The 16773-nt window shown below is 36.8% G+C and overlaps 1 protein-coding gene across 1 annotated transcript; it reads right to left on the bottom strand.

Annotated features, from left to right (window-relative positions):
• Positions 1–1263: 1263 nt before the first annotated feature.
• LOC110452185 lies at positions 1264–14987 on the bottom strand. The gene is made up of 5 exons (XM_021500555.1): positions 14763–14987; positions 12058–12497; positions 9585–10546; positions 7096–7313; positions 1264–3829 (listed from the first exon to the last, which is right to left on the bottom strand). The coding sequence occupies exons 2-5, from the start codon at positions 12476–12478 to the stop codon at positions 3751–3753; spliced, it is 1680 nt and encodes a 559-aa protein (XP_021356230.1). The 5' UTR covers positions 12479–12497; positions 14763–14987; the 3' UTR covers positions 1264–3750.
• Between the last annotated feature and the right edge of the window lie 1786 nt (positions 14988–16773).

The raw sequence follows: 16773 nt of genomic DNA, 5'->3' as shown, positions 1-16773 counted from the left end.
TCATGCTTCTGGCCAAATAGTATCTGAGTCTTTTGGTTACTCAGAAAAAGTAATTTAAAGATGTTAACTGATGTTTTATCCCTGTGACCTTGATAGTAAGTCAGTCATTTTCATTCACAGATTTTGTTTGTCTCCATCCAAAGAAGCTACTTATTAAATATTACGAATCTTTGCATTTCAGTTCTTTAAAAGAAATCATTTGCAGTTTTTGACATATTGCACCACTGTGACATTGAAAGGAGGTCAAGGTCATCTTTGTCGCTGGCAGACTTTGTCAGGTTCCATCTGTAGAAACTACCTGCCAAATATGATAAGTCTATACCTCTTAGTTCTTAAGAAGAACTTGTTTGAAGTGTTTGAAATATTAGACCCCTGTGACCTTGAAAGTAGGTTGATGTCGTTTCATTCACAAAATGTGTTGGGATCCATCCCAAGAGGCTACCAGCAGAAATATTAAGATTCTATGCTATCTTGTTCTTCAGAAGAAGTCGTTTGAAGTTTTTAACATATTTGACAACTGTGACCTTGAAATTTTATCGAGGTCATATTCATTTCAAACTTTGTTGGGCTCCATCAAGTTGGATTTACCAAGGCAGCTATCAGTCAAATATCATGACTAGGACTTTCCGTTCCTTAGAAGTGGTTTAAAGGAAAAGTTGATGAATGATGGATGGATGGATGGAAGAACAGACGACAGACACTGTGCCATGGCATTTCACTAGCTCTTTGGGCAATCAAGCTAAACTGATGCAGTCCATTTCTCTATCAGCAGAAACTCTGAGAGGGACTAAGTACATCCATACAGGTTGACATTTATAATTGTTACATGCATGATTTGTTTACTTTACCAATTAAACACATCACACCATTGATCATTTCCAAATAAATACCTTAACAAGCATATTTAACTAAAGAGGCAAAATAAGTTAAGGACATTCAAATACATACATTTCAAAATGGAAATGTGTAATATAATGAAAATTAAGCTACACCTTGCTAATAATCTCATTATAAGTCAAACGAAAAATAAAAACATTTGAACTGATTTGCACGAAGGAGACTATTTGCAACTTACACATACAGTGTATGTAGAAATCAATACACTTGTAGATACCACCTCTTGAATGTGGTTGGGCAGTGCTAGAATTGTTGAATGCTAGCTATGAGTGCCGAAATGGCAGCACCGGCTGTATGCTCCCCATGGAGTTTAAAAAGATATTGGCTGGTTGCAAAGGCTCTATAACCACGGATAATAATTTGTGAACCGCTTTGAGACGACCTACAAACTAGGTTGTGATAAAACGGTATATAAGAACATCAAATTATTATTATCTTTAGAAAGCTTCACAGACAACGCACTTCTTTCAACATGACCTGTGACCCTGTGCACTTTTTGCCAAACCGATTACATCATCACTTTTACACACATGTATTGAACAATTACAGAACAGCCAACAATAAACAAAAACATAGGATGTCGTCTCTTCTCTCAATGACCAATCACTCTAGCACTCGGCAAAGCCTCGTGCCAAACCTAAAAAAATATTTCACCCTCTGGTTGAGATATCTCTGTCTACATCACACAGGAGTGATAGTTTCTATAAACTTTTCCCTACCAAAAACGGGAATGTACCTGTGAAGTGTGGGATAAAAGTATGTGCTACCCACAAAGATATTCCTATTCATATTATCAAACCATTTCTGGTCAGCTGTGATACAGATTTCTAAGTTAGTCCCTTTTTGCTTAAGTTTCAGTCATTTAGTAAATACAACAAACAAACAAAAAACTGCAAGAAAATGAAAATAATAAATTATAAGGTACTCTACTGTTATAAATACATAACAAAATTACTTCTGATAATATGTATATATAATGCTTAGAAGCTCTCTAGAAACATGGTAGGTACCTGTGGTAGTGGTATAATAGTTACACATACAAATGTATATACACTTTGTACGTGTAAAGCAGATTTTAATTGCACATAGGATTATGTTCGCCTTCTAGCTTCACGCTGGGGGTTCGATTCCCGTCGGAAACACACTACTCTTTTCCCTGTTGTACAGGTATCTCTTGACAATCCTGATGCCCAATCAAAAATGTTTTTGAGCCTATACCACAAATATGATCTACAGTATTTGACAAAGAGCTGCCCTGGGCAGAAATGAGGTGCTAGAAATTTCTATCCTACATCCTATTCCCCTTGTATAACGTCTCAATAGGTTTACAGTGATGTGACGTCATGAAAAAGGGAAAATTACAATGTAGAGAATGGTGATGTGAATAAATTTAAAACTGTAAGATATTGACAATATAAGGCAGAAAGATGGGATTATTTTTTCTTTACAAAATTCATTCGGGGAAATGGGTAATGCTTAATCTCAATAACCAATTTGATCTTCATCCAAAAAGCGCAGGGGGAAAATGTAGCGAGTCAAAATACATTAGCATGTTTTTTTCATAGTTCCTGAGCTAATTGTGGTACAACTAGAATGAAATTGAAACAGACTCAAACGTCATGCTGAGGAGTGTAGGATATTGAAATCCCACTCTTGAGATTTTCAAATTATTAAAAAACTGTGATAAACATTGGGTCTTAGCAAATTTGAAAACCCCTTGAGTGAAATTTCCCTATCCTTCACCCCTGGACGTAAAAGAGTCTTATATGCTTCAGGAAAGCTCTAGAAGGCCTATATACAAACCACCCCTTGAGGATTTAACAGCAAGCAACTCAATATACATTGATGTCCAACACTGTCAGACTGGTTCAGTACACACAGCTTGTAAGGGGGCCTCAGTCACATAGGAGAGGACAACTGCCCACATTACATGATGAAACTATTGGTTTTCTGTAGCTCTTACTTGAGTGCCTTATGGGTGCCTAAATGGTAGCCCTGATTGCTAACATACAGAGCCATTTCTAATGTGTGCAATCAAGCATAAGCTTCAGACCTCTCACTCTCCAAAGAATTTTGGTTCGATCCCCAGTGATGGCAGAAAAAGAAAGTTGTGTCTGATAGGGTTAGTTGTTATCCCTCTGATGGCACTGTGGGTTTTTTTTCTCGTGGATTTTCCTCCACCATGAAAACAATATTTGTTCCCATAGCGGCGTCATAATAAAAGCTCTACCGAGCTTATGTTTGTTGTTAACTATGTTCATGATGTTAAATAAAGATTATTTATTATTTATTTATTATTTATAGGCATGAAAAAGTATTGAGCTACCTGCCTGACCATGTGGGTTTTCCCAAAGTATTACCGGTTCCTCACACACTAGGATCCCCTCCACATCAGGGCCCACAAGAGTGAATTATATACGACTGATAAGCTTGTTTCACAACTGTTGTAAAGTACATAAATTGTACACAAATGTATAGTATATAATCTACTGGAATGTGACTGTGTACATTACAAGAGACAAATGTGGGTATTTCATATTGAGGAGCAATTAATTAACAAAGTAGAGGAGAGGAATTGGTGTCAGCTTTCAGCTTGTTTTCTAATCCTCTTTATACTAAGTTCTGTAGTATGTTTAATGTGCAAAAAATATGAAAAATATAATAATGTTTAAACTTACTAAGCCCAGTTCTGCGATTAAAACAATTATGTTAGCACTTAACGTAAGCAAAGACAAAAGTATATGTTTACTATGAGTGTTTGTCCCATTAGTTAAATATATGAGATATATATTTATATGTTCCTTTGATAAAATAGTGAATACAGAATAACAGGTTGGTGTAGTGAGATGTATTTTACTCCTCCTCCGTTATTCCTTTGGCAATCAGTTCATCATAAACCCTTCTCAAATACGTAGGATCTGGATAGCCAAACCTTAAACAGAAAATGAAACATAATATATAATAAGATATACATATGTATACAAAATTTCATTCAATCCTCACCATTACTTTATAGCTGTCAACCCTCCCTCATTAGGAAGAAGACTCCCTCATTTTGACCAAAATTTACCAATCTCCCTCAAAACTCCCTTATTTAAGGCCAAACTCACATAAACCTAAAATCTACATCCTGTGGTCAAATGATCTCTTAATTGCTGCAGGGTGTATTTAATGATCATAACAGGTGTGTCTGAATCAAATGAATGAGTTATTTTTATACATAAAAAGGGAAAGATAAATTGAGCAAAGCAGTATCTAACGCATTTCACCAACTTTCTCCCTCGTTGAAAATGTGGAATGAGGGAGATCTCCCTCATTGGAGATTTCAGAAATTGACGCATATGTTACTTAAATACACTTGTTCATTTCCATCAGTTTTTTCTTGCTTATGAATAAATGTACAAACATGTATGTGATACAGATAGGATTTATGTAACAGGAAAGAGAGTAAGTGATCGAGCCAGCACCTCCCACCATGCATCCCCCAGCACCTCCCACCATCCCCCTCCAGCACCTCCCACCATGCATCCCCCAGCACCTCCCACCATCCCCCTCCATCACCTCCCACCATGCATCCCCCCTCCAGCTTCCCTCTGACTACAGGAAATTTCCCTCTAGTGTGAAGCTAAACGGCAACCTTAATCCCATGTACAATTAAAACCTGTCACACTTAAATTTTTGTACATACAGCTCACCCGGTATTTTGAAGTTCATTTGAAAAGGATGTATACAGATTAGTTTGGAAGAATTAATTTGCATATTGAAAACTGTGATGATATTTTGGTGTGTTCAGAACTTTTCAAAGTATTTCAAAAAAAAATTCCATCTTCCCATTCCATAAATTTGTTTTGCTCAATTAAACAAAAGGCCTTAATAGCTCACCTGGTATTTTATTTTCCATTTAAAAACCTGCTGAGTACCATACAGGTGTATCAAAGAAGTACAAGAAGCAAAGTTGCAAGAAGAACTACATGTAAGTCTGTTTTGATGGGTAAAACACCAAGAAAATGATTTTCCATGTTATATCCCAGGGAGATAGCCTCCAGGGAATGGTCTGGACCCCTGGAGGGGGAGGAGGGCACATACATACTCTGTTTTCAACTTTACCCAAAGATGCATTAGAAGTTTGATTAAAATCCCTACAATTAAAACAAGAGGCCCACGGGCCTTAACGGTCACCTGATATATTTATACACAGAGTTCATTTTGTTTTTAACATGAACAGAAATATCATTCAAAGTGACAAAAAACAATAAAACCACCTTATTCAATATCTAGCATACAGATTTCAGACTAAAAAGTATTTGAAACTAGCACCTCTGATTCTCTGNCATTATAAACAATAATAAATTTTGCCCCCCCCCCCTCCTTCCCCAGGGGGTAAACGTGAGACCCTAGCGTCAAGAAATTCACAATTGTGGTAAAGCACCTTAAGACCCTTCCATATATGAAGAGTATTTGATTCTACCATAACTGGGTCTTGAGAAGAAGATTTTTGAAATTTTAGTCAATTTGACCCTTTTTGGCCCCGCCCCTCAGGCCCCTGGGGGCTTGGGACTAAACCGGCCACGATTTTTGTTGACCTTTGTCCATGGAAGGTCCCTGCAAAATTTCATTGTAATTGGTTCAGGGGTTTTGGAGAAGAAGTCGAAAATGTAAATTGTTTACGGACGCACGACGACGGACAAAAGGCGTTTTCCTCTATTTCCCTAATGAGCCCCAACCATCTGCCAAAAAGAAGTGGCCCCACACACCTCAGTTTATACAAAACTGATTCTTTTGTCCCTAAGCATGCTTCAGACTGCATTTCCCCTATTGGGCCCCACCTCTCTGCCACCAGGGGGGCCCTTCCATTTATACAAACTTAAGGCCCCTTTGTCCAAAGATGCTCTAGAAAAAAAATTGATAAAAATCCTTCTATTAGTTGAGAAGAACAAGATTTTTGAAGATTTACCTATTTTCCCCCTATTTGGCCCCACCCCTCTGCCCCCATGGGGGCCATACCCTCCATTTATACAAAACTGAGAACCCGATGATGCTCCAGGTCAAAATCCTCTGAGCCGTTAACGACAAATAGTGTTTTAAAGGAAAAAGTTGACAGACGATGGACGCTGCGCCATGGCATAAGCTCACTTGGCCCTTTGGGCCAGGTGAGCTAAACATCCTGATGAGTGTATGAGTCTTGACAAATCAGTATTAAAATTCTCTTGCTTTTTCATCAGGTGAAACAGAATTGCCAAAATAAAAACTTATGAAGCAACGCTATGATGTCATGAGTTTGTAGCAGCAGTGGCATATAATGTTGTTTCTCTACCCATACAACAACTGTTTTAAAAAAATCCTTAGCACTGTAAGGTGGAAATTTTCCCATCCTATTACTGTTTTATAAAAACTATTAGTAGTGTTAAGTGGAATTTTTTCGTCCTATACTGTTTTATAAAAATCCTTCGTACTGTAATTTGGAAATTTTCCCATCCTATAACTGTTAAGAAAAATCCTCAGTACTGTACAAGTGAAAATTTTGATCTGTGGAAAAGTTCGTGTTTTGACTCTTTAACAAATTACATAAGGGAAATTATAGTATTAATTGGCAATGGTTTAGAAATCTACATATTCTATATATCTATAACTTTTAACAATGAACAACTCAATTGTACAATGATCAATTACCTATATTTTATATACAGGTAACTCATTCACCCCTGGAGATGCATTTGAACTCTTCCAATTAAAAGGTTGGAAAAGCCAACAATAAAATTTTAGGGGTGAATGGGTTAAATACTGTTAATTCCTGTATATTTACAGTGTAACTTTTGTAACTAAAACCTTGTATAATATTGAGACTTGTTTCCACAACCTGTAAAATAAACTAAATCCTTATAATAACAAGAGGCCCCATTGGCCCGTATTGCTCACCTGTTATTCATCTCACACCTGTGACCATAAAAAAAGAACAGGTCAAAATCATTTAAATATGCAAATAAAGTAATATTGTTCTCTTTACCTTACACCTCTACACCTGAAGAATCATCGTTTGACCAGATGTGCTAAAAAAAAGGATACAATCTAAAAATCTTTGATCCCTGCTGCAGTTTGAGATATTTTTTCTCCATCTATTAATAAGAAAAATTATTGATCCCAATGTCAACGTAGTGTTTGGTTTTAAGTTTTGTGTAATTTGTTCCTTCTCACACCTACCGTTGTGCTCCGCCCTTAATGTTGGTCTTGTGATGGATATCATTCCACGTTGTTACATTTTCACGTCCGGTAGTGATTGAAGTGCCTACGGTAAAGATGAGCTTCTTGTCAAAGGCTTTTTGCAGCAGAAGTAATATTCTTTGGCCATCTGGGTTGTCGGGCAGAAAGGCAGACCGGTGCAGCCCCTTGTAAGCATGGCCTGGGTTTGGATGGCATTCCTAGAGTACAGGATACTAATATTAGAGTGGCTTATATGGTCCGTGTTATCTGATATATATACCTATCTTAGTCCAGACCTAACGTAAATAAGGAGGGTAAAATACTCCAAATAAATAGATGGTCTTTAAAAACACGTCGTTAAATAGAGGAAACACAATTTGGGATATTCTTAGAAAAGTAGCGCTAAGCAGGTGGTCTTTATAAATAGGTGATCTTAATACAAAGGTGATCTTTATAAATAGGTGGTCTTAATACAAAGGTGATCTTTATAGGTGGTCTTAATACAAAGGTGGTCTTTATAAATAGGTGATCTTAATACAAAGGTGGTCTTTATAAATAGGTGGTCTTAATACACAGATGTTTTATAGGTGGTCTTAATACACAGGTGGTCTTTATGAATAGGTGGTTTTAATACACAGGTGGTCTTTATAAATAAATAGTCTTAATACATAGGTGGTCCTGACAAAAAGGTAGTCTTAATACACAAGTGATCTTAATACACAGATGGTCTTTATGAATATATGGTCTTAATACACAGGTGGTCATTACAAATAAGTGGTCTTAATACACAGGTGGTCCTTATAAATAAGTGGTCTTAATACACATGTGGTCTCTATAAATAGGTGGTCCTAATACACAGGTGGTTTAATACACATGTGGTCTCTATAAATAGGTGGTCTTAATACACAGGTGGTTGCAGGTTTTTCTGTTCTTTCCACTTTCATAAATAGAAATTCCATTATATTTAAATATGTTCTTCAGTTTTATTTATGTGACGTTTTTCATAAAGGTCTAAAAAAAACTTGCCCAATGAAACTTTGTTGTAAGTGAAGGATCTCCATATCACTGCCAAAACATTGTAACCAATGAAACTTTGTTATAAGTTAAGGATCCCCATATCACTGGCAAAACATTGTAACCAATGACACTTTGTTGTTAGTTAAGGATCCCCATATCACTGCCAAAACATTGTAACAAATGACACTCTGTTGTAAGTTAAGGATCCCCATATCACTGCCAAAACATTGTAACCAATGACACTTTGTTGTTAGTTAAGGATCCCCATATCACTGCCAAAACATTGTAACCAATGAAACTTTGTTATAAGTTAAGGATCCCCATATCACTGCCAAAACATTGTAACCAATAAAACTTTGTTATAAGTTAAGGATGCCCATATCACTGCCAAAATATTGTTACCAATGAAACTTTGTTATCAGTTAAGGATCCCCATATCACTGCCAAAACATTGTAACCAATGAAACTTTGTTATAAGTTAAGGATCCCCATATCACTGCCAACAAATTGTAACCAATGAAACTTTGTTATAAGTTAAGGATCCCCATATCACTGCCAACAAATTGTAACCAATGAAACTTTGTTATAAGTTAAGGATCCCCATATCACTGCCGAAACATTGTAACCAATGAAACTTTGTTATAAGTTAAGGATCCCTGTATCACTGCCAAAACATTGTAACCAATGAAACTTTGTTATAAGTTAAGGATCCCCATATCACTGCCAAAAATAGTAACCAATGAAACTTTGTTATAATTTAAGGATCCCCATATCACTGCCAAAACAATGTAACAACGCATTTTCCAGCATGACTATTAAAAATGCTTTTAGAAATCATTTCTAATAAGTATCCCATACCTTGCGGGACTTTTTTGAGAACTTGTAAAGATGGAGTAAAAAATGTTATCAACAATTTGGCGTGTACACTTTTAGTTGACCAGGTAACTCGATATGTTATATAGATAGTATAACAATCCTAGGTCAAGGGTTCAAATCCTAGGCAAGACGCCTATGGGTCTTCAGGGGTGAATGAGACCCATGAAACATTCAATACTTACTGATTGTATACCATCAGGAATGTCATACTCTATAACAATGGTTCCAACACTTTCGTAGCCAGCCAAGTTTGTGTCTTCAGCAATGAAGTATGACATCACNCCCCCCCCACCCTCTCATCTTTTCGGATATGGTTTATAAAAGCTATAGTCATGGTGGATAAAAAGAGTTTCATAATTACAGATTTTGATCCTGTCGCGGGAACCCTTAACACCGATATAATAATAGATTTCAAACTTTTATCTACCAACCAAATTTGTTTTTACACTAAACCAGCATTGTTTTCATGCATTTCTATTATTAAATCTCTCACCCCTGAAATTTCATAATGAACTATTTCAACCATTGAATTGGATGAGTTCAACTCAAATGGGTCTTCAGGGGTGAATGAGACCCATGAAACATTCAATACTTACTGATTGTATACCATCAGGAATGTCATACTCTATAACAATGGTTCCAACACTTTCGTAGCCAGCCAAGTTTGTGTCTTCAGCAATGAAGTATGACATCACACCATCCGGCTGATTGCCTTGAGGATCAGAGTAGCGGTGCTTGCATATCGGACATGTTCCTTGTATCTGTAGATGTTTTGTAATGCACTCTTTACAAAACATGTGCCTACACTTGTCAAGTGTTTTGAGCAACAATGGTCCTTTCTCCTCCATACAGATGGAGCACACAAAGGTTTTTGCAGGCGAAGCAGGAGAAACAGGGTCAACAATCGGCGCTAAATGTTTCATCCCCTTTTTAACACTGGCAGAGTTCAGAATGTTTACAAAATCTAGATTGTCTTCTTGGCTCGCAGTGCTTATAGTTGAATCTCCTCTTTTAAACATTGTTTTTGTAATTTTATCATCATCTTCGTAACCATCATCAGAGTTGGAGGAATAACAGTACTGAGTGAATTCTGGTGTAGCAGGAGACAGCCCCCCCACAGCCCCTAACTCTGTCTCATCAACTTCATCCCTGGGATCGTCAGTGGAAGGTTGAATTTTAACATCTTCTATCCCCATTATATTGTTTACATAACTTTCGTCAACACCACCACCCTCCTCACTGGCACTGTTTTCTGCAGATTCTTGAGTTGTGCCATTCTCCACAGACCCAGGAGGCTTATCTTGTGTTGAAGTATCCTGCCTTGTGTCTGCAGTTAAATTTTCATTATCTGGAGGAGAACGGTTTCTAGGACCCTGATCACCAGGTACTGATTCTTGGCTGACAGAAAGCTGGTGAGATTCTCGCAACACTTTCTGCATCAAGTCAATCAATGCTTCGTCCAGAGCAACTAAATGGATTTCTTGTAAAGTTGATGACAACAGTAGAAATTTACAGTAAATCAGAGGAATGAGGCAAGTTGGGTTGGGGCCAGCATCATCTGAAATGTTTAGTAATAAATATAAGTTCAATATCATATGAAAATGCCAACAGCTTCAAGCAGCCATGTAAAGATCTGCACTCTTGATTGTATGAACTCAAGACTAGCTCTCTTAAATTTTACCAACAAAGCCTTTGATTGATAGAATATTTCATCCCCTGGGGAGAGGGGGGAGATAGGGGATTATCTTACCCTCGACAGGTGTATCCACACTTTTCTAGGTGTAAGATACCCTGGTGGGTTGAGAAGGGGGGATTCCCCTATTCATAACAATTGTATGACATCACTTCAACAATAAGAGAAAAAGAATCATTCGTCATCAATTTTTGAGAAAACGACGTAATTATCTCACACAAACCAATGACGTAACAATCAATACCTGCTCCCAAGAGAAGATAACTCTGCAATACGCAAAGACAGAATTGTTGGTGTGATGTTAACATTGAGTGACTAATCAACAAAAAAGAGGCGATCCGGAAATCTTCAAACAAGAATTATTATATACTCCACTTTTTGGTCTGGATCAGTACGGCTTGTTGATTAGTCACTCCCCTGACCTACAAATATGGTGTTCTCTCAGGTGGAAAATTTTGATCAGTTGAAAACCGAGGACAATTACGGATGACGCATTTTAATGATGTCACAATTGAACACGTGCTAATCGGCACGAGGCTATCTCCCCCTAGGGGGTGACAAGCTGATCTTTCCCGGCTAAAAGGGAAGACACATCTGTGAAGGTTGGGAGAAATGTGCTTCTTTTTACAACCAGAAATGTCCAACCTTCTGGGTGATTAATCTAAGCAGATCCTCAGTAAAAATATATCACTTGGTAGCAGAACATTGTTTTTTTTATAAATAATTCACTTTCTCATTGAATGATAATCTCTATTTAATATACCATTATCTCCATATTTTGTTACTCCCATAACATGAGAGGCCGCTGTACGGCCTTTTTTCAATCGGATATGATTTTGCTGACTGCGACCTCTCATTTCCGAAGCACTAATTCTAGAAGCACTATATTACGGAATAGAACACTCAAAATACATGTCCATGTCGTTGTAGCACATCTCTGACCTACATTTAAAACATGGCTTCTGGATTAATACAAAATATCAGGGGGGATTTCAAACGGAACGAAATGATACGGAGTTTGTTTGTATTCCGCTTGTGAAACATTACATGTAATCCATTTTTGTATTAACCGGAAAAATCATGGCAAATGCTGTCGGCTTCGCTTCGAGTGAGGAAAAACTCATTATTTATGTCTTTGACATGAAATTTTTCTCATGTAATCATGGATTTATGGAAAGGAATATTTATTGGACCCTTTTGACCATTTAAATGTATGTAAACACGTTATCCTCTTTCATAATCCGAACTTTGAAAATGTGATAGTCAGCATCGGGAAAATCAGCTATGGGCATTTAGAGGATGCGGCGCCTGTCAAAAGTTTTTCGCCGTGTAAAACCTCTAACATTGTTGGAGTACATATTTTGTATGTTACTTACTTCCTTCTATGATTATTGCCAAGGAGAAAAACTCCTCTCGTGATGCTTTGTCCAGTATATTTGTTACCATGGTAACTGCTTTTTGATCATAGCGGCCACTTCCTTCTGTGAGTTCATTTTCAGTAACAACACAAAAGAAGACTTTTTTACACGGTAACATTCCGCTGTCTCCAACATAGACATTTCCGGGCTGGCAGTCCTTGTTGTCATGTTTAATAGCTTGTCGTTCTGAAGCGTACTGATTTCCTCCATGTTTCGCCAGTAATTGACAACAGAGGTTATCAGAGGACCAGTTTCTGTCTGTGAAGCAGACTATACCATCAACCTGGTCTGACAAAAGATCTTCAGAGAAAGTGTGTATAAATATTTCCTTCTGGCTGTCCTGTTGGTTTTGGTCACCTTTGGACTCTTGGTTCCCCATGCTTTCACCTTTTACATACCTGAAAACATAAACAATATCATGATATCACCTTTAACTTAACTGTAAAGTCTTTTCTTTAATTATGAACCATATCACCTCTAACTTACCTGTAAATTCTTATCTTTAATTTTTAACAATATCACCACTAACTTACCTGTAATTATATAAAATATCACCCATACATACCTGTAAATACAAATGTTATCACCCTTATTTACCTGTTATTATAAACAATGTTATCATTTACATATAGACCTGTAAATATAAACACGATCACCTTTAATTAACCTGTAAATATAAACACGATCACCTTTAATTTTGATAGCAGATCGTCTTTACTTCTACATTTATTCATTGTTTTCAATACTTCAGCACACTGATGTCATGTCCATTGTTTTGATTCTGATACCAAGGTGAAATCAGAGGGAAAAAGGAGTGTCAATACAGGCATCAGGTTTAGACAATTGATAATGATTCCAGTTCGTTATAAACAAATGAAATTCATTTCTAATTTTGTTTTGCCTAATTATTAAAAAGAGCTTCATTTCTTTCTTGTAAATGAAACAATATGCTTTACCAAAAGGAAGAATGATTTTTCCCTTTTACATAAAGTGCTGGATTAATTCCAATAAAAGTATATGCTGGTCATGCAGTACACACATACAGCTCATGAATATACTTATGGGAACCGAAATAGAATCAGTTTGCATGCAAATTTGATATTGCACAGTTAGAGTTTGGAGAATCTGGAGTTTGAGTATACTGGTCTGGCCCTACATTTCCTCTCCTGTTACATATGTATAAATCATAGCTGTCAACCCTCCCTCATTAGAGGGAAAACTCCCTCATTTTGACCAAAATTTACCAATCTCGATCCCTAAAAACTCAAAATCGACATCCTGTGATCAAATGATCTCCTAATTACCGCAGGGTGTGTGTAATGAACATAACAGGCAAGCAAAGCAGTTTCAGTCACATTTTACGAACTTTCTACCTTATTAGAAATGTGGAATGAGGGAGATCTCCCAAATTGACACCTATGATACATGTGTGTAGGGAACTGTAAGTAAATAGATTTTCATGCATAAAAAACTTTCTGATCAAAGGACTTTCAGTCTAAGCTGATTCCATTCTGGATTTAAACGTCATTTTGATACCTGTTGGCAATGTTAGATCAATAAATCAATGTCCTCATCTTGTGTCAAGTTATTCTCATTGGTGATATCTAAAACTCAATATTGTTAATCTTAGACCTACCGATGAAAACAACATTAATTTTTGCAAAACACAAGTAACCTCATCACAAAATTTATTTATATAAGTCAGGCTATTAACGGGGTAGTTTGCAATTGTTTACTGTCTGTCATGAAGCCATCAATTCCTACTAAAACAAAAACCTGACCAATTGCTAGGCTGACACCTGTCCTTTGAAGATTACTTTGAAGCCAGACAATATTTGCATTAACTGACCAACATGTTCTTTTGATGTACATCAAAGGATCAATATAGTCTTGTCATCCACAAAGTTGGGCACACTGAGCCTTCAATTTCCCTATGATTGTAACCCCTGAAATATCAGGGATGCCGGCCCTCTAACAGAAAATTCAAATTTCCTAATGAAAACATGCGGCTTCTCTACTATATTGCAACTATGCATTTCATTATGTGATAAAAAAAACAATTGTATTCAAACACTTAGAAATGTAAATATAAGGAAGGAATTTAAAGGCACCTATGTCCAGTAATTAACCCATGGCCAATATTAATGTTGCAAAAGATTGAAAAGAAAAAAGTTGGGTTTTTTTCATTTCTTAGCATGATACCTCAAAACATATATATGACATGATGTTGAAACACCAGACCTGAACAAATTATATTCCTGACCAAACAAACAGACCCGACACTTTAGTGGCACTTTTTCACTCAGGACTGTAGACAATTAACCTATCAGGAATCACCTAACTTCATTGTAAATTGTTTGTGAAATGCACCTACAATGTACATGTTCACTTGTATATATATTGTGACAACCTTACAAATGGACCAAAGAAGCTGTTAATGCAAAATAAAATTTAAGTATAACTCGCAGTAATAGGACGAGGAATAGTGATAAAGATTTGTGCCGTCGCTTGGCTGGAACCTGCGACCCTTGGCTCTCCAGCCCAATACTCGGATTCAACCGACACTGCTTTTAACAACTTGAAATTTTGAAATCACACGATCGTTCAACAGAAGTCGCTTCTGAATCGTGGAGTGTTTTTGAAACACTTCGTGTACCACTTACCACTTTGTGATGTCAGACTGCTGTACCTAGGACGAGGACGAGCTGTTTTTATCTAGGCTAACTATAAATAAGCACTTCTGCTTCTTGGTTTTGAAGTCGGTCAAGCTGCATGCAAGACTTCGCGTTCGTTATGTCCAAGAGTACATAACAATTTTAAATGAAGAAGATCGTGAAAAAAAACCACGAAGAGATGCTTCCTTGTATTTTCCCTTCTTCCACTTTCGGTTTTGCAGATAAACTTCCGTTAGTACGTGTACAGTACGAGTTACTTCCCCATATCGATGATTTCCTGTTCCGCTGATAATGGAAACTGAAAACTTAAAGAAAATAAAGATTTTTTATTAATTAGAAATAATTATTGAACTTTTGTAAACAAATAATTTCTATCTTGAGCACCAGGGATGTGCTCTACACATCCCTGAGCACACGAATGGGCAATGTTTCGGAGCGGCGCAACTGTGTTCCAGGGTTCAAAGAAAGACAACTCGAATAAACTAAAACTAAATCTCATTCAGATACTGCACATTTTCTGTTTTTTTTTTTTTAATTTGCATTATTTTTAATCGAAATTGGAAATGCGACTCAAACCACAGCTAGAATATACATATTATAAAGATATGAGAGAAGGGGAATTAAAGGATCAAAGGGAACGGGGGAGGGGGTCTGTTTGAATGTAAAGACGGCATGTGTTCCATCACGCAGCCTCGTGTTATCAACAGGAATTTTAATTAATGCAAAGCTTGAAAGTATCAAGGCTTAAACAACAGAAAGCAAAGCAGAATTGGACAAAAATGTCACACAGTTGACAAAATCCATCTGCTTTTGTAGATGCTGAAACCCGATTTCAAGGCTTATTAATGTTACTGTTACTATCATTTTATCTAACTAGTCTTAATTTTATCATCCGCAACATGCGCTTCGTCATTATATATATACAAACATAGAGGGCTACGATGGCCCATATCAGCCATGTCAAAATATACCCAGGCAAATCAATTTTGTCAGAGGTTTCTTGATATCTGATTGTCAGCATTCTACAAAAGCAAATGTAAATTTGAAAATGCATGTATCAGCATAGCGACTGTCCAGTCTTTTAAAGTGAAACCAATCAAATAATCAACCACTTGGCTTCGATTTGGTCATGTCACATTCCTGTGGGGCAGAGATCTTAACTTTAGTATATGTAATGCCTTGATCTTTGTTCTTTTCTCCCTTTTTCTGTTAAGTTTTGACGCATTGACGCTATGTCATTTATGAATGTTCTGTGCTTCCGTGAAGTCGTATGCTTTATGATCTGACCCATTATTTCGCTCAATTACAGTAGGATTATCTATATGATATGTAAATACTGTTAACTCTCTAGAGGTTTCAGATCAACCTCTAGCACATAGACCAGAGGCCTCTTCGTTTATTCGGAACAACCGGTTAGTCTGTTTTTAAATGTAACATGTAACGGGTATAAATCCTGGCGGACCTGCAAATGTTTCTGCAATGCTTTGCCAAGGCTCGCCTGAAAGCAGTATCAGATCGCAGGGACCTGAAAAATTGTTACAGCTATATTTGGACCTAAACTAAGGTGTTCAGAGTAATTTTACATGTTTTAGGGGTTTAGATCGACTTTCGGTAAAATCGACTACCACCGGCAATGATCATATGGTGTCATTTTTACCGAATAAGATTCCACAGTTTGGAAATATGTGATATCAACGTTTTACTTTTTGCACAAACAATGTATTTCTTGTACTTTCTTGTTCTTGCAGTAACCACAGATGATCATAAGTAAAAATATTGTTTAAAAAAATTGCGAAAGAAAATACAAGTTTAAGGTACTAGACACATGTTCACTCTGTTACACATAAACTTATGTGCTAAAAAGGTCAAACGACGACAAAGTCGTTGTGTAGTTCTTCTGTTGTTGTGTAGTACTATGCACGTATGTAGTTGTTGTGTAGTACTATGCACGTATGTAGTTGTTGTGTAGTACTATGCACGTATGTAGTTGTTGTGTAGT

The sequence above is a fragment of the Mizuhopecten yessoensis genome, unplaced genomic scaffold, assembly GCF_002113885.1.
Source record: "Mizuhopecten yessoensis strain PY_sf001 unplaced genomic scaffold, ASM211388v2 scaffold6443, whole genome shotgun sequence".
Taxonomy (NCBI): Eukaryota; Metazoa; Mollusca; class Bivalvia; order Pectinida; family Pectinidae; genus Mizuhopecten; species Mizuhopecten yessoensis.
The sequence above is the reverse complement of the archived record's forward strand: the minus strand, read 5'-3'. Positions and strand labels throughout refer to the sequence as shown.

Excerpts from the sequence above, each read along its gene's own strand:
- LOC110452185 (XM_021500555.1), bottom strand. The coding sequence starts at position 12,478 with ATGGGGAACCAAGAGTCCAAAGGTGACCAAAACCAACAGGACAGCCAG. Across the intron at positions 10,547-12,057 it reads GGCAATAATCATAGAAGGAA|ATGATGCTGGCCCCAACCCA; the intron begins GTAAGTAACATA and ends TAAACATTTCAG. Across the intron at positions 7,314-9,584 it reads TTCCTGATGGTATACAATCA|GAATGCCATCCAAACCCAGG; the intron begins GTAAGTATTGAA and ends CCTGTACTCTAG.